This window comes from Phaenicophaeus curvirostris, chromosome 1, assembly GCF_032191515.1.
Source record: "Phaenicophaeus curvirostris isolate KB17595 chromosome 1, BPBGC_Pcur_1.0, whole genome shotgun sequence".
In the NCBI taxonomy this organism is placed as follows: Eukaryota; Metazoa; Chordata; class Aves; order Cuculiformes; family Cuculidae; genus Phaenicophaeus; species Phaenicophaeus curvirostris.
In genome coordinates, this window is record NC_091392.1 from 80,682,063 (window position 1) to 80,705,156 (window position 23,094).

The following is a 23,094-nucleotide window of genomic DNA, read 5'->3' on the forward strand; positions in this document are numbered from 1 at the left end:
AATATGCCACAAGTCCAAAGCCTATCAGTTCATATAGAGAGTACACCGATGCTCTAAAATTGTGGTGAACACTGGGGGTCCAACCTTCATGCTCATCTCTGACCCCCAAGACCTTATTTTCTGAACCTAAGTGATGACTTCTCCCAACAGCTTTAAGCTCTTTAGGCACACGCTTTATTACCTTGCCTCAGTGGGTCTGCTTGCCATCAGCCACGCAAGCACACACCCAAGTGTTGGCAAGATCTGGATACTAGGCATTACATTTCTCCTCTCTCGGAAAAAGAGAGGAGAAAAATTGCGCAAATGCATATCAACGTACAATCAGAAATACATACTGATAAGTATTTGACATGAACCAAGATACCACTGCAAGTTTGTATTGATTACCAGTGGTTAAATATATACCAAAACTTCACCTCAAAGTTTTCCTAAATCTTACTAGTGTGCTCCTCTAACAAGGCAAGATAGGGAGACCATGCATCAAACAGCTCGGGCATAAACAAAGCACCAGCCTTCAACTCCGTCCACAGAAGCTTTCCATGGTTCATCACCCCAGTTACTGTGGCTTTTACAGCACACACCCTTGTCCCCTGTTGCGGGGGAAAAAAAAAAAGCAGATGCAATATAAATTCACGAGCACCACCACTTCCACTTTAAGGGTCTGCAAAACCCTTGCAGCACAGTTCCTGGCTACTTTTCAGAACACTCCAGCAGATTAGCAGCAAAGTTGGGAACTGGGTGCGGAGTTTGCTCCTCTGCCTTGACCTAACTCTCCATACCATGAGCCGGACTGGCAAGCTGAAGAAATAATCGATTGTACTCGTTTAATCACACTACTACCTAAACAACTCCTCCTAAATCAAGCTGCTGATTGCAACCACCTTTAACTCTGCCTGGTTGCAACAAGCATCCAAAACACAACGGCAGTTCAAAAAAGCAAAAATTATCCAGAATGGTTTAACTGGTGAAGAAACACTATCACTTGAAATTCACATTTCTGTCTGAAAATATGCGTTTTCTATATTTGAAACTATTAAAACAATCACCAACAGAGAAGTGAACAGCAGTAGTTTCTATAAGATAAATGCAAAGGTCGGCATGAAAAACAAATCGCACAAATAACTTCAGACCACAACGTTTAGAAAGTCACTTAAAAAAAAAAATCAGTTTCCCAGTATCTCTCTAAATGTAATGCATAATTGGCATTTAATCATTCCAAGACTCAAACAGAAGTCTGTTTGTATCTCTCCCGTTACGCAGCTGATCCCTTACAATATGGTTCTATAAGATACCTTAGTGAGGTTAGGGAAGAAACAGTTTTACTGTTCGTGTTATCAACAGCAGTTTTGTTGCAGACTGGAGTAAGAGCATAAGTAAACCTTGTATTTTCAAAATGACACACATTGAAAACAATCAAACACAATATGACACTATTTTTGTGACATCTATTTGTGTTCTTCTGTCCAGAGCATAGTCTACTATTCTACAGAGTTTAGTAGAAAAAAAAAAACAAACAAAAAAAAACCCCCAAACAAACAACAGTAGCTACGTTTCAGTTTATAAATATAGAGATCTGCTAAGTTAATTGTACACATTTTGCCTGCACTAGCATTTTGCCATACTGTGATGCACATACAATACTCCCGTTATCTAATTTGTCCGTCTGTGTTATGAAAAGTCAAACTAGACTCTAAGCTACGAGAGCTCACAGGACACTGGCCTGAAAGCATTTAATTCAGCAAGAGAAAGTACACCCAAAAATTTTCAAATCATGGTCACAGCATATGCAAGCCAAGACTCCCACCATAATCATATACTCACACGTATAGGACTAAGCGGTCAAAAAAGCATCACGATTTTACGCTGAATAAATAAATGTTTATTCCAGGCTCTTCCCCTTAGAGAAAGTCTGGAAGTCACCTTTTCCTTCCAGGCAGGGAGAGACAACTCTTACGCACTCTTACTCAGACAGAATTAGTTGTGAGCAGCAGGGAGATTCCTGGCTGGCAGGAAGGCAAAGCGGCTGCTGAAGAGAACGCATGATTGAAAGAAAACCAAGGGGCGAGGGAAGGCGAGAGGAAAGCACTATTTCTAGCAAGCTTGTAGATAGGAAGGGTCTGGACAAGAAAGGAAACTTGGTTTTGTTTCCATTGTCTCAGTTTTACGCCGCCTCCACTTAAAATGAGAAACTTCACCGCACAACCCTTCTTCGACAGGCCAAGCCACAGGGAAAAGCGTTCCCGGGGCCTGTCAGAGGGCAGCTGGGCTGCACAGCCCTGGCTCCCCTACCTGCAGCCAGACAAGCGAGGCCAGCGAACGCAGCGGCTAAAAATAAATAATAATAATATAGATGTTATTAAAAAAAAATAAAAATTAAGTGCAACCTCAAAGCCCATGGCGGGTGCAAACACCAGCGACTGCATCTCCCTGTTGGAAGGAAACTTTCTGCGAAGTTGCTGGCGCAGGAGCTGGGGTTCAGGGGCTCCGGCTAAAGCAGCGGGCATGCAGTCACTGTGAAACCCCAGCTGCCCCGGGGCAGCGGTGTGGGGCTGCCACCCCCGGGCACCCGCATCCCCTCTTGCTCAGGGCTGCACACCCCGCACACACGGGGGGTCCCCAACATCCCCTTCCCTGCAAAAGCTGGGGGGACCTCAGCATCCCCTTTCTCACAAAAACAGGAGGGACCCCAACAACCCCCTCCCTGCAAAAACGGGGCTGGACCCCAACATCCCCCTCCTTGCGAAAGCTGGGGGGACCTCAACATCCCCCTCCCCACAAACACTGGGGGGACCCCAACATCCTCCTCACCGCAAAAGCTGGAGATACCCCAACATGCCCGCCCTACAAACACGGGAGGGTGGGATCCCCCAGCCGCCCCACAAACGCTGGGGGACACACACACCTCAGGGGCTGGGGGGGAGAGGAGAAGAAGAAGGAGAAGGGAAGGAATAGAGAGTTCTTTTCACCCCAAAACCCGCGGGCGAAAGGCAGCGCCGTCCCGCGCGGCAGGGGACGGACAGACGGACGGGTCTTTACCTTGATGACACACTGAGCGGGAGCCTCAGACATCTCTCAGGAGGGAAGCGGCGAAGTCCCCCCGCCCCGAGGACGGGAAGTTCTCGGTCTTTCCGCACTTTCCGCTCCTCTCCCGGCGCGGCCCAACCCCTCTCAAGGGGAAGTTGCCGCCACTATCGCCGGGCGGGCGCGGAGCTGCCCGGGATGGACTGGAAGGGGAGGGGAGGGAAGGGGAGGGGAGGGGAGGGGAAGAGAACGGAATGCCGGGGGGGGGGGGGGGGAGGCTCCGCCGCTCCTCTAGGGGCGCGCGATCGCTGCCCCCGCCGCCCCGCGCGCGCGCGCGCGCGCGTTCCCGCGGTTCCGCGCGTGAGCCCCGCGCCGGCGCGAGCCCCGCGGCGCGCGCGCGGGAAACGGGAAGGAGGGAGGGAGAGAGAGGGGCGGGGGCTGCTGCCGCTGCTGCTGATGCTGCTGCTGATGCTGCTGCTGATGCGGCCGCCGCCGCCAGCGCTCGTTCCCGCTTCCCCCGGCGGTGTTTTCCTTCCTGGAAGAGAGAAACCGAAAGGCGGCGGGGTCCGGGCCGGGCCGGGCGCTGCGCCCCGCCCCGCGCCGCTCATTGATCCGGAGTTTCGGGGCCGAAACTGACGTGTGTTCCCGGCACCCCGCGCCGCCCCTTAAAGGCGCCGCGCCCGCAGCCACCGGCACCGGGGGGCGGCCGGGCAGCCCGCGGCCTCCGCGCCGCTGGGGCAGCCGCGCCCGGCCCCTTCGCCTCTCATCGTCTTTTTCATCGTCTTATTTTCTCCGTCTTTATTTTTCTCCGTCTCTGCTTTTTCACCGTCTTTACTTCTTCACGGTCTTTATTTTTCATCGTCCTTTTAGAATCGTGCAATGGTAGAGTGGTTTTAGTTGGCAGGGTCCTTAAAGCCCACCCAGTTCCAACCCCCCTGCCCTGGGCAGGGACACCTCCCACAGGATCAGGCTGCCCAAGGCCCCATCCAACCTGGCCTTGAACACCTCCAGGGATGGGGCAGACACAGCTTCCCTGGGCAACCTGAGACAGTGCCTCACCACCCCTCATAGTGAAGAAATTCCTCCTTAGTTTTCAGCGTGTTTAGTTTTCAGAGTGTTTAGTTTTCACCGTCTTTAGTTTTCGATTGTCTTTTATTCTTCAGTAGCTGAAGGGGCTCCAGGGAAGACGGGGAGGGGCTTTTCACAAGGGCACGGGGTGATAGGGCGAGAGGCAACCGCTTTGAATTGGAAGGGGGAGGATTTCGAGTAGCCATTTTCCGCGGTGCAGGCGCTGGGTTGCCCAGGGGAGCGGTGGGTGCCCCATCCCTGGAGGTGTTCAAGGCCAGAAAGGGCGGGGGGGGGGAGGGGGCGGCACAACAGCCTTTGTTCGGCCGCCGGGGCTGCCCCTTTAAGAGCCCCGAGCACGAGGCCGCGGGGAGGGGGGTCTGCCCGCTCCCAGGCTCCGGTCCCGCCGGCGGGAGGGTCGGGATCGGGGAGCGTCGTGTCCCCCGCGGCGCTGGGATCGCCCTCCTGTCCTCTCGCCCTCGCGCAGCTCTGCAGCCCCAGCCCTCGGGGGGGAGGTGAAAAGAGAGAGGAGAAAAGGGATTCTGCCGTCTCTTTGTGTCTAAATGCGTCTTTGTGATTTTAAGGATGATTTTTCGCGTCCTGGCTGGGTTTTTTTAGGATGTATTTTTAGGGACTGTTCGCAGAGGCTCGTACTGGTAGGAGGACGGGTCATGGCTGTGAACTGGAGAGGGGCAGATTTTTACTAGACATAAGGAGGAGTTTCTTCACGATGAGAGTGCTGAGGCCCTGGCACAGGTTGCCCAGGGAAGCTGTGGCTGCCCCATCCCTGGAGTGTTCAAGGCCAGGTTAGATAGAGCTTGGAGCAACCTGGTCCAGTGGGAGGTGTCCCTACCCATGGCAGGGAGGTTGGAACTGGATCATCTTCAAGGTCCTTCCCAACCCAAACCATTCTGTGATTCTATTGTACATCCCGAAAATGCCTCAGAGCCCTGTCCTGTGTGAACCTGTGTCACTGCAAGGCGAGAAGCACCTCTGGAGTCTGTTCTAAGGAAGATGTGCCTTGGGAGTGCATAGGCTCCTTTAGGTGATTCAGTGCTACCGAAAATGGCAAACGGGAGAGAATCCTTCCATGGTGTTTTAGCACAAGCCTTAGCTCTCATTTCATGGTATCTGCTTAACTGTGGCATGCTTGCATCGAATGCAGCACTGCTTCACATGCATGGTTGCAAGAGGAGACCACTGGCATCTCCGAGTAGGCACCCCTTGCTGGGCCACCACAGGCCGTTTTGAAAACCCAGGCTAACTCCCCACAGCCTCTTACATAGAATCATAGAATCACCAGGTTGGAAAAGACCCACTGGATCATCGAGTCCAACCATTCCTATCAAACACTAAACCATGCCCCTCAGCGCCTCGTCCACCCGTCCCGTAAACACCTCCAGGGAAGGTGAATCAACCACATCCCTGGGCAGCCTCTGCTAGTGCCCAATGACCCTTTCTGTGAAAAATTTTTCCTAATATTCAGCCTAAACCTCCTCTGGCTGAGTTTGAGGCCATTCCCTCTTGTCCTGTCCCCTGTCACTTGGAAGCAGAGGCCAGCACCCTCCTCTCCACAACGTCCTTTCAGGTACTTGTAGAGAGCAATGAGGTCTCCCCTCAGCCTTCTCCAGGCTAAACAACCCCAGGTCTCTCAGCTGCTCCTCATAAGGCCTGTTCTCCAGCCCCTTCACCAGCTTTGTCACTCTTCTCTGGACTCTCTCCAGAGCCTCAACATCCTTCTTGTGGTGAGGGGCCCAGAATTGAACACAGTATTCGAGGAGCGGTCTCACCAGTGCCGAGTACAAAGGGAGAATAACCTCCCTGGACCTGCTGACCACGCTGTTTCTGATCCAAGCCAAGATGCCATTGGCCTTCTTGGCCACCTGGGCACACTGCTGGCTAATGTCCAGTCGGACAACTTCATTTTGGCCAGCCTCTAAAAATTAATTTGGAAGATGCAGCGAAGATACTTTTCCCTTTCAGCCTAGCAACTAGTAATCCTTAAAGATAGGACCAACTCAGTAATAAAGGATTTGTATTTACCCATTTCCCCTCAGTGTGGTTGAACTCCTGGAGCAGGGTTGTTGCATCTCTATGGCTTTTACAATGCCGCTCTCTCCCCCATGATTCTTTCTGCTTTATGACCGTAACATTTCCCTTTCTACCTGCATGATTACCATGGGCTTTCCCCAGGTGTTGTCATTATTCTGTGTCTTACGGCAAGTTGAGTGGGGTTTTTTTTTGTGATTCCTTGTGTTAAATGCAGATATTAGAGATGGAAAAGACATGGGAAGTCATCTACTGCACCCTCCTGCTGACAGAGGATTTACAGCACATGTTTGATTGCTCTATGCACTTTCAGTTTAAATGCCTTAGGTAATTGGGCTTCCGCCACTTTTTTTTTTGGAGACTATTTCATGGTCTACTAAGTCCCGTGGTCAGGACATATTTGGCCTATATTTTCATTTGTCCAGTTTCACCCAAATACACCTGGTTACAACTCCTCTAACAGTTTTTCTCTTCTCTGACTCTTTTTTTGCCTTGCACTCAAGTATCACTTCTTTGCCATTGCCATTCATTATTTTCATCTCCTTCCATTATTCAGTCCCTGCAGCCACTTTAGTGTTGTCACTGGTCCTCTCTGATTCCCATCCCATTGGTCATCATCTTGTCAGTCCATGGATGGCTGCATTTAGGGACAAGTATCTGCCTGCTCCCTTGTGGGCACAGCCAAAAGCCCATCATGGTTTAGCTTGTCTCCAAGTTGCCTCAGAAGCTTGTACAAAAGTTGCCATGTGCCATCCTTCTGAGTCCAATCTGGTTCTGTTACTCATCAGTGTCCCTTCTTGCGGTGCAACTGAAATTTGTTTTTCTCCACAGAGATTGTGGTGAAGCTGTGTGTCCCAAGTCTCATTTTTTAGCCTGGAATTTTGACACCTGTTCTTTCTAGGGTCACTGATGTCTACAGTTCCTCCCAGTTTGATTAATGGCCCTTGCAAATACAGGACTTGATCTGTCTTGGATGGACGGGTATGAGCGGTTGCAAGTATCTATCTGGGATCACAACCTAGTTTAGAGCTGTTCTCTTCCATCTCCTCTGTTCTTCTTTTGGCTGCTCCACTAAATGTGAGTGCAAAAGATGGTAGCTAGAAAAGGTAGGGGGAGAAATGGTGAATGTGTAGAGAAGGTCACAGGTGTGAGTGCAGCACCTTTCCATACACTGTGCCAAACTCTATTCTCATTGATGCTTTTGTAAGAAAGCTGGGGAAGGAAATGTGACTGGATGAAACACATGCTACACCACACCACCCTTTTGTTTGTTCGTGCCTCCAGAAGCAGATATGCCTCAATTATGCTAGCCAGATGCTAGCCACAGTGGCCGGAGAACATCATTGAATCCTTTGAACAGGGAGGGCCATACTTTTTTATACTATGTTACCTTCTCTGATTTATTCTGCCCTTGTTTCTCTGACCTGGTTTCCCACAGTTCCTCTGATTAATTACATCTCTTGAGACCTCAGGACATGTATGGTCCTAGCTGCTCTTGCAGGAGTTGGAAAATGCTACCAAATCTGCTGAGCAGGATGGTCTATGGTTGAGGGGCAGTTGCTCTGGAAATATGGGGAAAAAGCTTCTCCAGCTGTCAGCTCCCCTTTAGCTCTGCTCTGCGTGGAGATTGCACAAAGTGGAAAGGAAGTGCATTAGCTCGTATTAAACCTTGAACAGGCTCCCAGTTAGTTTCCTTCTCTCCCATCTAAAAGCTACCGCTTAGCTTATCTCCAGGCAGGAACTTAGTTGAAAGCAGGATTTACAGTCCAACAGAGACACCTTTTTTCAGTGCTCTAGCCAGAAATTCCCTAACTTCTTGCTCAGATAGATCGTGGCAATGCTAATTATGACAAAAGGTAACCATACTCGGACCTGTGAAGTAAAGCCAAGCGGCTGCATCTCTTAGGGCTCACTTGGGAAAGGGAGATGGGTGGTGTGCTGGGAGACAGGAGCAGGATGAGAAAACCCATGGAACCTGTGTGCTCTTTCTCTTCATAGCGGCCAAAAATCTGGTTTTGGAGTCTGTATTTTCTGGTCTGGAGTTTGTCCCTGAAAACAGAGAAGCCCTAAGGAAAAAGAGGCAAACCAACCATTCGTTTGAACCATTCATTTTCTGTCCAAAGCAGTGCATCAGCATACCAGCTTCCACTGATTCTCACCTGGGCCTCACCTGGAAGCCATGAGACTCATTATGTCTTCCGACCGGCACTTTCTCAACACCTAGACTAGTGTTGTCAAATGTCCCCAAATGATGCTGGAACCAGCTTCCTAAAGGACTTGTGAACCTCCATGCAGCTGAAAGCCAAGGTTTTAATTTCTTCATTTGTGTACTGGTTTTCTTGTTTTGGCAGTGTAGAGCACTACCTCAAACATTTGCAATAATCATTGGCTTCACCCTACTTTTACTAAGTCGGCCTTGTTCATGGTAGTATATTTTTCTTGCCTTTTTATATGTGCAAAGGCACTCATTAGTTCCCAGTGCCCGGTTGTCATTAACTCATTCTGCTGTTTCTCTGCTGTTATCTTTTCCTTCCCTTTATCTTTACCAGCACAACTTAACTGACTCACGTATTTAGCGCTCGCTTCTTTGCTTCATTTGTATTACTAGATTTATTTTCGTCTTTTAATGTTTGACCAGATACAAATAATGACTTGATGGGTCTGCTGACATTACGCAGTCTCAACAGAGATGGCTCTTCCAGATTGAGGGACGGGATCAAGCTCTTAAGGAATAAAAGACAGTAGGAAACAGTGGCAAATTCTGAGAACATGCAAGGATACGTTGATGTTAGCAGGCAACAGAATTTTTGGTCCTGAGGACACACCAGGAAATCTATGAGAGCTGGTGCACAGAGGTGCTGTGGTAGTGATCCTCACTGCACATATAGCACTACCATTCTTTTTCCCTTCCTAAATTTTACGGCCCCAGAATGTATCAGTCATACTGCTTCTCATCATTAGCAGCAAGATTAACTTTCATTTCGTATTCTTAGGCAAGTCCTTTTTCCAAGATCCAACCAAGTTAATGTTTCTTGTGGTAGACATCCCAAGTCCTTAGCGTTTTTAGGAACATATAAGAAATTCAGTCTGAGGTGTTGGAGTGAGAAATGCTGTATCCATATTGTTTGCATTCTTGTTTGTTTACCAAAGAGCCTAATTTTCTTGAGATTCAATGGTCTTCTGTATGTTAAAGGCTGTCTCTGTGAACAAGACTTGCAGCAGTATAATGATTTTAATAAAAGGATTGTTCGGTGTTTTTTTTTTAAAAATAAATATAGCAATACTAGTGTATTCCCTAAAGCTGCAGTCATTTTGATATAAAGGTGCTTCTACGATTTACATAGGCACTGGCATAGCTTTCCTATTTCAGAAACCCACAACAGTCAAAATGGAAATGCAAAAATCCTGATATGACACCTAATAATCCAGCAGCAAATATATCTAAAAAAAACCCCACCATGAACACACTTGATTCTTGAAGCTATGTCATCCTCACACATTGTCATATAATGGAATGTTTTGAATCATCTAGTGCATTGCTTTTGTAAATAAGAGAAACATTTTTCTACCACTGTAAGAATGACTGTTCTGTTAGGAGAAAGGGGAAGGGGGATTGCGGACTGTACTGCTTTAACTGCTTTTTATTGTTTAAAGCAGTGCAGCATCTTCTGAGAGACAAGTTTATAGTCACATTTGAAAAGCAGACTTCATGGTGCAAGTCACTACTTAGGCACGTGTTGACAGTGCTACTTCTGGTACATATTTTCATGTTGCAGCATGTAAAAATGAGGCAGTGAGTGGCCCTGACGGAGCTCTTGAGAGCACTAACTCCAGTGACGCCAGCCTGGCAATAGTTAAACCTGACAATCAAGTTGGACTAAACTGCACAGGACCATGGGCCCCTCTCATACCACTGTGGAGCAACACCATGGCACGGTGAGGTTGTTATAACCAAGTCCCTGTTTACCTCTTCTGATCTTTTGATTAGAGTATGGCATCACAAAGCACATTTTCTAGGGTTATCGCCTTGTAAAAGTGCCCCATCCCACACTGTTGCACAGATGACAGCAGACCCTCCTTCAGATGTGCCAGCAGGTGCCCGTAGCTCTGTGAAGAGGCACACGGAATATCTTGTCTTTGCGTGTGTATGCCTGCGTATAAAGACAGCTCAGTTCCCCTCACTGTGGTGTAAGCAGCTGGAGATAGGCAGCGACAACTTGAACTGGAAGCTTGTGGTCCCTCAAAGCCGCAGATCCCCTCAACTCATGCTACTAGCCCTTTTGCTCAATACCAAAGAAATGGGAAGCTTGTCGAGGTGCTGCTTCTTGCCCCAACCCTACAAAATCTTGTCCTGACAATGTGTGGAAGGGCCACCAGAAATGCAAGGGCTAAAGACTGAAAGCAGGGGACCTCTGCCTGTGGCTGGAGACAGGCAAGGCTATGCAGGCTGTAGTGGAGGCTCTTCAGAGGAGGGAGACCAGCTACTGAGCCCAGGAGAGCTGAGAGGAATGGATGGAAGTCTGCTGGGGGAAGATCAGTAGCAGGAAGCTGCAGAAGAGCCGGGGCAAGAGGCTGACCTGCACCAGGAGAAACGTCCCTGCTCTACCTACTTTAGCAGGGGTGGTTGTTTAAACGGTATTTAAATTTCTGTAGATATGTGTACAGTTCTGTAGAACTTCCCAGCATCACCTGAATTTGGGCAGGGGCTAGTCCAGTCAAGCATATGCCCAGCCAGATTGAGGACCAAGGTTCTCAGTACTAGAAAGAGATTGCCATGGACTCCTTTCTTGAGAAGGCAGGGCTTTGCAAGGTGCACAAAGCCGCGAGTCAATGAAGGAAGGCAAAAAAGGTTACTGGAAATAGGAATTCTGGAAGACAATTCTGCAAAACACTGGATCCCGAGCTACCCATTTCATATATAAGCTTCATGTTTTGTTCTTGCCTTGTCCAGAACGGTGAAGCATATGTTAATATTGACTGAAAATAATGAGTTAGTTGCCTCTCACCCCAAAATAACAAAATTTTGAGGGGAAAAATTATTTTTGAAAATTCTGTAAATTGCACAAGTCTGCATTTTCTTATCTTGCCTCTTGTTTTTGTCAAGTAAAGTATAAGTTTTCAAAATTTTTTTGTATGTTAGAAAACTTCTTTCTTTTTTTTTTATTTATTTTTCTCCCTCCCTTCTTGCCTTCCTATCTGCCTTCCTATTTCATATATAATTACATGATTCAGACCAGGAACATTAAGGAGTTATAACATATATGATGAAACTCAAGTAAAGGTCAAAAACCCCATCAGGCTACTGCTACTGCAAAGTATTCTAAACAAAAAAAAAACCAAAAAAATAGCAGCTGAAGGGACAGAGTTCAAATTCTGTGTCAAGTAAGTCCAAATTTACTTACATTTTGCACGTACTATGGGTGCTTTTTCCTTCTCCAGTTCACTCACCTCAGCTGCAGAGGCGAAGAAAACTTTTCTTAAAACCTAATCCTCTTCATTAGTAATATTTTCGCAGGCTTGCCACCCCCTCTTCCTTTTTCAGCATCATTTTCTTCACAGGGTGACAGGATTACAGCTGTCATGCCCATTCCAAGTTGTGGTGCACACTCTGTCATCCATGTCATTGTAAGTCTATATCTTGCTGGCAGTAAAAGAGTGACACAAATTGTTTTCCTGCCAGATAAACATTGTCTAGTAGATTTAATGCTCATAATCTAATGTGAGGAATAACATTATATGAGCAAGAGCAGTCAATCTGCTTATGACAATTGCCTGGTATTGCTGGGCAAAAAAAAAAAAAAAATTGGGTACTGCTGCTCCAAGTCTGTGGAAGATCAGCACCTTTCTGCCCAATCCTGCACCCTCTGGGGCAGGGGCTTAAAAAGGCTTGACCAGACAGCTGCAAAGCCAGTGGGCTGATGTGGAAACTCAAGCTTGGAAACGGAAAAGGAAATTTAACTCAAGGCTGAGTGAGAGTAGTGTGTGCTCAGCAAACAGCAGAATGAAACCCCAGTAAAAGAAAAAAAAAGCAGCATGAGTACAGCTTGTTGCACAGAATTGTGATTTATTGGCTTTTATTTTCAATAGTTCCAGTGGCATCATGATGTAGGATTTTATAGCCTATTAAATCATGTCTGACATTTATGGATATACTTTAGAGTGCATGCATTATGGATAGGCAGTAGCCTCTCCATAGCAGAGCAGCAAACAGTTTCCAATCGTAGGTCTTACTCCATCCTCACACCCTTTTATAACTTCAGCTCAGAAGCTGATAAATATACCCCAAAAGCAAAGATTTTGGCCAAGAAATAAAAAAAATAGACAACTTTTCTATTCCTGTTGAGTTACAGATCATTCAGAATGCCCTTACCTGAAGTGGCCTTTATTCCTGTTGCTGTCTTCCATTTCCAAAAGCAGGTCTACATCCAGAAGGGTTAACTGCAGCTTCTTCAGACACTGCATCTTCTGCAATCTCCATCAAACCAAACTAATCCTTTCTTACAGGAAAGAAGTGATAATCAGCCCAAATCGCTACTGATTTTTTTTGGTGCTTATAAGAAGCGGTGTAGTTAAGACCAGAAATTCAAGCTGACCCCACTGTTAGCTTGGGAGATGACTGAGAAGTGGCACAGGGGTGGGTGGACCTGGGTGCAAAGGCCTGACCTTATCAGGCTCAACTCTGGACAGGTTTCTAGTGGCTACTGGGGAGGGAGGGCAGCAGGCAGCCCATTCCTCTTGATTTCAGTTTGAGCACTGTTCTTGGCAACATCAGTCCCATCGGGTTTTGTATCAACAAGCAGGGCCATTACCTGAGGATGCTTCTGCTCCTACTTAATGTTGGGTGTGGGTGCTGCCAGGGGACCAGATTGTGGAGCCCCCACATGCATGCACGAAAGGATGGAGGTCTTGGGCTCTGGAGGCATCGCTTGCTGCCTTCTGTTGTCCTCAACAAGTTCTGAGTTCATCGCTTGACAGCGCTGCTGCTGCCCTCCCAGCACATGGTCCACCACCCCTTCCTACCCTGGCACGTGAACAGCATCTGACTAGGCAGATCTGTCTTTGCGTGCACTGTCTGAAGAAAGTGGAAGCTGAGTTTTGGGTCGTACCAGTTGAGACAGGCTAAGGGCAGCCAGGAAGGAGGAGGAGGGAGGGCAGCTTGGACAAGTCCTGTCAGCCATAGAGGAGGGAAAGAGAAGAGTGAGGCAATGGGTGAGGATGGCAAATGCAGTCAGGAGGAGAGCAGGACCAGGATTTTGGTTCAGGAAAGGCTTCACCAGCAATTTCACGGGGAGGGAGTGAGAGAAAGTGATTGGAGGAGCATCTGAATAGGTGATCTTGACCAGAGGGCAATTCAGCCTCCCTGCCTGTTATCCAGGGGGAATGGCCCACGGCCAGGGAGATTCCTCTGTGTCAGTGGACACAGGGACTTTTGTGATAAGAAGGAGGGATGGCTTCAGGTGCACGGGGAAGGCAGTTTGATGTGCCAGGGCTTGAACCAAGTACAGATTGCAGTGGTCACAGCTACCACCATGAGAGATAAAGACACATTTCACTCTTAGATAGCATCTTACAAGCAGTAATTAAATTTTTACAACACCCATGTGAGGTAAGTGCATAATTAGCACTCTTATTTTAAAGCTAGGAGAGGAGAGAGGCTGAGCGGCTCGCCAAGGGCCAAGCGGTGAGTCAGTGGCGGTGCCTCCACCACCAACCGGGAGCTCCCAGTTCCCAGCCCAGTCCGTGAACCGCAGCGGTGGCGGCCGTGGCGTGGCAGCCTCCCTGCTGAGAGATGAAAGCCAGCTGATTTCTCAAGCGCTTTGATGAGAGAAGGAAGGTTAGAAATAGCCTGCGGCTGTTTTTAGAGAAAGTGTCAGAGCTGAGGGAGAATTTCAGAGGAGGAGAGTGGGAAAGGGGATGGTGGTGAAGTAACAATCCTTACGAGTGGCTACGAAGGGAAGGCAGCTGACAAACCAGGGGAGGAAAATTGGTCAGTGGAGAAGGTACATTTTATTGAGAGGCCTAGGCAAGAGGAGAGGAGGCAGTAAGAAAGGAAAGAGCACTGAGAAGGAGATGGGGAAGGAGAAAAACCCTCAGGGAGACTATGCCTGGTGGCCCTTCAAAGCTGTTGCATTAGAAGGCACACAAAGACATACCACTGAGTGTGGGTCCTTACAGTGCCTGGGCAATTATAATCACACTATCGTCACTTGCGTAGCAGCTGGAGGTCTTGGAGCCCTTGGCAGAGTAGGGTAAGCATCTTTACCTTTGTTTCATCTGCAGGAGAACTGAGGCTTAGAGCAGCAAAGCTACTTGCCTATTTATGGTCACGCAGCAAGGTCAACACATTTTTCCAGTCAAAACCATTACAATAAATGTGACTTGAGCAGGAGTAGGACAGACAGGGATGCACAGTTCTCATTGGCATAGAAGAGAAAAAGAGAAGAGATGACTGATGTCAGCAGCCCAAATCTAATTTTTATAGCTCTGGAATACATAATGCCAAGTAAAATGACAGGTGGAGGCTATAAGCTTTGGATCCTCTGTGCTTTAAACTACAAGCTAAGGAATACTAACAGGCAGACACGCCAGTATATGCACACGTGTGCAATAGGCTAGCATTGGTGTGATCTGTGCGCTTAGGCAAGTTATTTCTCAGTTTTCCCCCTTTAAGCAAACAAGGTAAGGTAACAATTTGTACCTACAACTACAAAATCGAGACACACCTATATACTCCAGAAGGCTTTCACAACACCAAGTATACTTAGGTTCCCAAAGTACTCCGAAAACCTTGTCTGGAAGATGCATGTGACCACCGCGCTGCTGGGGTCATTTGGTTTTGGTCATTATGTGCCACAGGATAGAATTTGTATGTCTGCCACACCAGAAGGAGTACCAAGTGAAAAAGTAGGACCCCAGCAAGTAGCCACCAGTGCTTGTGAATTGTACTATCGGAGGCAGAATAGGGGGTTTAGGGTCTAAGAAAGAGAGATGCTTTTGGAAAAGTTCCTCTTCATTTCAAAACCCACCTTTACTCACTACTTCTTCCTCCTTTTCCTCACAAGAAATGTAGCCACAGCTATTTTTACCTAGTTTGAAGAAAGCAGAGAAGCATCCTCCAGTACAAAGTAAGAGGAGAAAACCAGTCTAACACACCTGCTGAAGGAATCAGGAAAGAGGAGTGTAAAAGATAAAGCCTACTTTTAGCAACACTTTTTTGGGGATTAAAGTTTCTACCATTTATTCCAACTTCATCATCTCTTCTTCCTCAACTGCTCAGGAGCATCAGGGGCTCTATCATCCCTCTGCTCCCTCCTCCTGGTGCAGAAAGACATGGCACTTCAGCTGTGCAGTGCTACCACCCTCTGGCCATCGTCAACATCACATCCCTCCATCTGCAGGTGTACCCTGAACTCAAATATCCGCCCCATACATCTTCTCCGTGAGATAAATCCTGCTTTTCAGTACACCTAGTAAAGAGAGACAGCGATTTACACTTTCTGATGCATCTCTACACAACACCTGTTTTGTCTGCTCGTTTCTGTAAAGATATTTCATCTGGGTGAAAGATGCAAAGGTGAAAACTTCAAAATGTGTTGGTCTTCCACTGGTCCAGCACATATGGCCAGTGGGTTCATCTCCTCCTGACTCCTTGTAAGGAGCCACCATCCATGCTAGAATGGTGGCTGTTTCCTGCTTTGAGGATGTTTCTTGAGGGATGAGATTTTCCTGGGTCGTTTTGATTTTGAAGTCTTGGCATGGTGTTTCCCATGGTACCCTGTGCAAGATACTATCTTTCAGCACCTCAGCTGCACAGCTGTAAAACAGAGATTGTACATCTTAGCTCTTGTGCATGGGTGATGCTGCAATGAATTCATTAGTGGTTTTAATTGAATGAGGATGAGGATATAAAAATGCCAGGTTGCACAGAAGTCCATCCATGCCAATCTGTACTGACACTACAAATGTTGAGACTGCTGCAGAGATATTTGTCAATGGGGGGCACCTTCTGCCCGTCAGAAGCTTCACTGAGACCACTAGCTCATTTCCCAAAGAGCAGCAAGAAGTTACAGGGTGGGAAGAACTGGAAGAGTGAAAAAGAATTTGTGACCAGGCACCATGGTATTTGGAATATGAGAACTTTTTCTCACTTTTTCTCATGACAAGGTACTTCCCTGCAAAACCGTACCAGCTTTATAGCTTTTCAGGAGTGATGGAGGATTATTCTGGCAATGTACCATTTGAAGTGAAAGTAGCTGTTGTTATTTAGGTTTCCTTGTTACATCCTCTCCTTATAGGTGACAGGTTGGTACGACCTTTCCTCCAACTGTTGTGGGTAACACCACAGGGAAGGCTTCATCTGTGTAGTGTTCATTGGGACTTGACACAAACTTCTCATCTGCTCTCCAAAGTATCTTTGAAGATGCTATTACGTTTGCAACAGCAGCATACAGGTGGGAGCAAAATGGAAGCACACAGGCTTGTGTCTCTGTGACCCTGTAAAGAAGCTGGTTCAGTGTCAGAAATGGCCCTTCCTTTCAGTAAGACATTAGCTGTCCCAGTATGTCATCTAAGCATAGATATATTTTTTCTATTGGTAAGGCAGTTCAACCTGGATGTGGTTTATGTTTGTTTTTTTTCCCCCTTGATGCAATAATATTATGGTGCAACCTTTGTGTGGATAACAATTTTCCAGTGAAAATGTGTCCATATTATATGGTCTATTTTTTGCTTGATAATTGCTATAGAGGCATTAGTATAATATTTTGATACAGGAGTCTGTAAATCCATATTAGAAGGTTAAACTACTGTCCCAATGGCATGGTAGTTAAAGACCTACAATTTCTACGTCTAGATAACCCCTGAGTGCCAGCAAATGCTATTTCATTTCTTGGGCTCAAAGTGAAATGACTGTTTAAGGCTCCACTGTACCTCATGAACAGGTTCTCATTTTGTAGCAGTTGAGATGTTCTTGGGAAATAGAACTGTTCTGTGTGCCCCAACCAGAATTCCCCACCAGAAATGGGTCTGTTCTAAACAGCTGACAAAAAAATATCAGATCTGCGGTTGCTAGTATCCTAAGTTCTCACTAACCAAGAATCTCTTTGTTTAGAGAACATCTGTGTAGTCCTGTTGGCCTGGCATTAGGAAGCAATGGAAACAGAACTGTTTTGCTACATCCTTCTCCTTCTAGGGCTGGGAAAGTCTCAGAAAGCAAAAGTTCCCAAGCAGCCCATTTCCATATGGTCACATCAGACGCCAGGCTTGCAGGTGATAAGGCATTTTAGGTCTTCCTCAAGAGGAATATAAAAAACATAGGAACAACTATAGTGGCTCAGACCAAGGATCCATCTAGTCCAGCAGGGTCCATGAACAGACACCTAGGGAAAAGTAGTAACAGGTAAAGCACATGTATGTGATGCTTCCCTCAAGTTACTTCTCAGGCTTTGACTATTTTTAGCTCAGAGCATCTTCTGAACCTCACATCACTTGTCAGTAACCATCAATGGATTTTCTTTCCAAGTAGTTGGCTAATTGCTCCTTGAGCTCCTGTAAGGCTTTTGCATGCACACCATGCTTAAGCAAGAAGTGCCACAGGTTTACCAGCACCTGCATGAGCTCCATTTGTTTGTTCCCAGCCTGGCTCCCAAAAGCATCATCTGAGGGCCACTGGCTCTTGTAACAGAAAAGGTAACAAAGAGTATTTTTATTCACTCTCTGAATTGCAGTCATGTTTAGTGTAGGCCTCTGTTATACCCCACCAACCTTTCCAGAGGCACTAAAGATACTTCAGCATCCCATTCTGCCAGAACAGATCTTATTCTCACTGCTGTCTCTCAGTGAAGCTTGGTGATCTAGAGCAACATGAACACAAATAGCAGCTCACCATGAATGGCACGCCCACACTGGGAAGCCATTTGCATTGTAGGAAAAAAACCTATCCAATGCAATGATAGTTTTATGCACAGTTGCTATTCACCATACCGAGACCACTGTACCATATATATATTATCTCATATATAACAGTACGTATCTGAGTAGGTCCCTAGTTTCCAACAGGTGCATGTGTATATATTTGAGAACAGCACTATGCTCACTTTTTACAAATTTGAATTGGTCCATAAGGAGCACAAGGACTCTGTCATCTGTGACACATATAGACATAAATTGTTTCTCTAAATATCCATTTCTCTTTCCTCCTTTTCTAGAGGGCCCCTGTATAGATGTGTAAATTTTATATGCTAGGCTGACATTAAAAGTATGCTTGACTTAAGTTCATATATGTCTCTAAATGAATCTCTATCCATATCTGATTGCCAAACAGCTTGCCTTTTTTTCCACTTTGAAAAAAAACCAGAAGTTCAGTGGCATCTCTACATTTCTTAAAAATAAACTACCCCCTCTTTCTCTCATCTACTCTTCCATCCACCAAGTGCTCATCTGTTTAAAGAACAAAACCAAGCAGAAAGCATCACATCCATTGCACCCACCATTTTGCTGTGGAAGTGTGCTTCACAGATTTTAAACCAAAACACTTTTGAAGTGGCAGCTCCTGACACATCAGAACTTGTCTTTCCCTCTGTCACCTCCACCAACAAGAGAGATCCTGGCTACTTGCCCAGATGAAGAGAAAGCCATGGCAGACTGATGCATCTTGCATCATGCTTTTCAGTGGCCAAAACTGGCTTGTCACAGGCCGTGAAAAGGAACGGATCTCAAAGGTGAAGGAACATTTTGGTTTATGTTTTACCATTGGTTCCTCTCTGGGGACCAACAACAGATGTTTGTCTTCAGGTGATACTGTTTGTGGCAAGCAAAGCTGTTGGTTCTTTACACCATGATTTGACTTTGGGGGAACTACTGCTTACGCTGTTTTCTAGTGTTGATCATACAGTGCCTTAAATACGAAAAAAAAATGAAAAAAAATCAGTAACTTAATCATCCAGTAAAGAATATTAAGTTCATCCGTAAAAAAAAAATTTCCTATGCCGCAGCTTACTTTCTCAGATGATGAGTGTTCCTTTTGAGAGATGGATGTTCTACTTCATTTGTTATATTTGATGGAAATTACACTACCTATTGGTAACCAAGATAACAGATTGGATTCTTTTGCTCTGTGACTCTAAGTCTTACACTAGCTGAGTGGGTAAAAACATGTTTAAATCTGAATGACACATCCTCATGCTTCACAGGTAGATGTTTTTTCCATTAAAACCTGCGCAGAGGGCAAATGTGGAGAAGGCACATCCTAGATGTCCCTCCTTGATACACCTTCCCACAGATTAATGTCCCAAGACATAGAGAGTTTCTCAAACTTCCTTACAAGCCAGAAAACTTCAGAATATTTTTGCAACAGAAATAATATTTTGGAGTTTGTGTTTGCTTTTGCCCCCTGCTCGCTCCCAGTAACTTGTCTAGTTTCTACAATACCTTTGTCTCCAAAGACCTCAAAACAACAGTCTGGCTCCTGTATTGTTTGTTGAGCCCCACATCCTTCTAGCTGTCCACCAGCCAGCAAGTCTGACCAACACAGCAGAGAGGAAAGGATGGGGAAAATCACTAAGCATTACAGTTTGAAAACACCAAATCTGTAACAAGGAAAGCGAAGAAAATCACAAGTCCAGGGCTTCCTCCCTGAAAATGCCTGCTACCAGCTGTCTCTATTTAAAATGCCTCATTTGATGCCAAGTGCCACGTTATCATACAAAAAAGAAGCTGATTGAAAGGTTGCTTCCTAGTTTGTGTGAGACAGAACTCAAATAATCTAAAATGCTAGAGGTCAGTGCCATGAGTACTTGATGAGTGACAAGATTTTCTGCAGCTTGCTCAAGAAAAAATATTTTTTATGAATGTGTGTGTTTCACTCCAACTGAAAACAGAAACCAGAAGATGGCTTTTATGAGCTTTTTACCTCTTTCCCCGATCAAAAAATATGATAGAAAAAAAGCAGTAGAAAAGGCCAATAAATATTTAGATATTTGTTTTTTAAATATTTAAATATGTAAAAATATTTGTTGAATTAATTTAACCAAAAACATCAAATAATTTAAATCAGTTGTGAAAAAAAGAGGCTGTTTTGGAAAAAAAGTAAGAACATACAGTAAAATTTAACTACTCTTTTATGAAATAACACCTCAGCATTTTCCAGAGGTAAATGGGTAAATGGCTGGCACCAAGACCAGCAGAATCCTGTTGGACTCCCAGGGAGAAATAACATTTAACTGTACATACCAGTTACTACAACAAGTGGATCTCTATGGCAATATAGAACCAGCTTGTTTCATAATTTGGCATTTTAAAATCCAGATTGTCTATAAATCTTTGATTTATTGATAGTTCAGTGAAAGCAAAAGGAAAAGAAGTCACCTCAAGCTGTTTGTAAAAAAGTAACTTACATTGATTTGTGAAGGTTCTCTTCAGGTGTACAAGAGGTGATTTCTCTGTGGACTAAGACTGTTATGAATTAAAATTTTCTTTGGGAAGCGGAGGTAGCTCATGAAGGAAAATGCTATAATCTTATATCATTTTCTAGAGAAGGAAAATAGAATCTATTGATCTTGTCGAAGTATTTTAGTCTGTTTTGCATATGGGTGAGTCTAATACAATGGACATCCTTTAATAAATTTCGTATTATTCAGTCACTTCTATCATGGACTTTGCCTGTCTACACTGTCCTCTTCCTCCTCCAAGGCTGTGATATTACCTTTCCTGAGGCAAAGGTATGAGAACAAATGGGCATAAATGTGCAGGCAAGAGCCACAGGCACAATGGCCCCAGAAGTGATGTCCTTCAATAACCATATCTTCTGATCTCTTGAGCCTATGGTCACCAAAGTCATGTTCCTGGCCACATGATGGGACAGGTGCCAAGCCTCTCCACAGTGGGTCATTTTGGACTCGAGGGAGGTTTCTTATTGTCCTGTCCTCCATGTGGGTCTGCAACCGCCTCGCAGGGCTGGAGAGCCCACAGACCAAGTGTGGTGCTCCAGCAGGTCTGTGGTCACTAGTGCACAACAAGGTGGCCCCTGGGCAAAAATCAGAGAAGCTACAGCAAAGGCTGCAAGAGGGCCTGCTAAAACAGGAGCATGAATTTCAAACTCACCTTGTGACACTTGGCAGGTCTCTGCCTTTGAACCAAGCCAGACCCTTGAATTAATTGCTATGGCTCTCTCAACACTTACTTTGGTATTTGCCAAGGCCCTGACTGGATTGCAATATGGTGAATGTACACATACCGCGATCCTATAGATAAGATAATTAGGAGAGAGATCAGGCGTGTGCATGTTTCATGTTCCAGCAGCATTTATGCTGAAACATGCTTATCTGTGTGAGAACCTCCTTGGTCTCTTTGTACCAGGTGGAAAGCACAAATCTTTGATCTGAGCTCCAGGAGCTGAAACAGTTTAATATACCTGTACAGAATGTGTGCTGATGCGGCATGATGAGGGTAGGCAGATCCACATGTCTGATAATTCTATAAAAAAATATCATTATTACCTGGATGCAGTGAGCCACAATGGGTGAAGTGCCCAGCTTGCTTTGCTACTTGTCCTCCAAATGGTGATGGAGGGCTGATAAAATAGATGAGAATGTTCCTTGATCCTTTCAAGAAGGCACAGAATTTTAAATTAAAGCTGGCACTTTGCCCACTGCTGATGATAAATTCACCCAATGTGCCTGGAGGCACTGGTCAACTCCAGAGTGCCAGACTGCACAACTGTCACATTGTCATCAGCAGTGTGATACCGCAATGCCATCCTTACCTTCAGAGTCCCAAAGAACACAAAACTCTGGGGTTTAGTACCTGGCTGGGAGAATTTGCACATGTGAGTTCCCCTCTCTGTTAGCAGCTTTCACACAAAATATGAATGAGAATAGTGGTAAAGCAGCTGAGCACGTACGGAGGATAAAGACAGCAGGGGAACTACCTATTATCATTGCATAAGAGAAAAGGTTTATTTTGTCGCTTACATTTACCACCCTCAGAGACACAAATTCAGAATGCACATGAGCTATAATACAACTAGGCCACATGATTTGAAGGGTGAATGTGTTTATATGGATCTGACAGGTGTTAATGATTGCTTTCAATTGAAAAAGGAATCCTGGAAGAGAAATTGCTCACTAAACAAGTCCAACGGCACTAATGTTTTCTAACAGTATTACTATCTGGAGGTAGGTGTTTCAAAATATAAAGTGTCCTGCTACCTTTATTTAAAAGAAGATCCTTATGAATGTTTTTTAAGGTCCAATTTTAACGTTTAATGTGCATTAACCCGTTTCCTATGTATGGTTTATAATGAGATTGGTAGAGTGTAAATCTTCATGCAATTTAAATAAATAGTCTCCTGAGTGTCTGGCATTGGAAATATATTGTTCTGTATTTCCCTATGGGCACTAATGTTGCATCCTGTAATTGTAAAGTATTTATCTGTGTCATATTATAAGCCATTTGATTTAATTTTAAATGGGAGAGCTTTGTCTTTTCTATGTTTTGACCATTAAATAATTTGGTTGATTACAACTTTTTGGATATTTTTCTCCATTTGCCACAAAAAGGCCAAAGTCTTTTATGTAGTGTTTCAACAGTAGCCATATGGAGTTACCATTGGCATAGAACAACCACTGAGCCAGTACAGAGACCACTGTTATGTTAAATTTACCCCATTAATCTTTTCTTTCTAGATTTTTATTTGTATAATTTCACATTCACACAGTCTGAATAATTATAAACATATTAATATTCTTATTTGTTTGTTCTGATACCAGGATATTTCCTAGGTTTCCTAACTCTATTGACTCATTCAGTGCTGGTCAATTCTTAATATGGCCAAACAGAATTCAAAATAGAAAAACGTACTGAATTCAGATGCCCTTTCCTTCCTCAAATTGAATTCAATTCTGCGGGCACCTTCACTGACAGACACCAATAAAAAACCAATTGTTGCAATCAATAGAGCTG

General features: G+C 45.3%; 2 protein-coding genes across 3 annotated transcripts in view; one reads left to right on the top strand and one right to left on the bottom strand.

Moving 5' to 3' along the window:
* The window catches only part of ETV6 (ETS variant transcription factor 6), a 142,607-nt gene extending 139,406 nt beyond the window's left edge, over positions 1 to 3,201 (bottom strand). For both annotated transcript variants that reach the window (XM_069863366.1, XM_069863358.1), the window contains exon 1: positions 3,037 to 3,201. In XM_069863366.1, coding sequence (XP_069719467.1) covers positions 3,037 to 3,069 — 33 coding nt within the window. In that variant the 5' untranslated portion in view covers positions 3,070 to 3,201. The remainder of the gene's footprint in view (positions 1 to 3,036) is intronic.
* Positions 1 to 23,094, top strand: part of LRP6 (LDL receptor related protein 6) — a 704,489-nt gene that overhangs the window by 347,674 nt on the left and 333,721 nt on the right. The window lies entirely within an intron of this gene.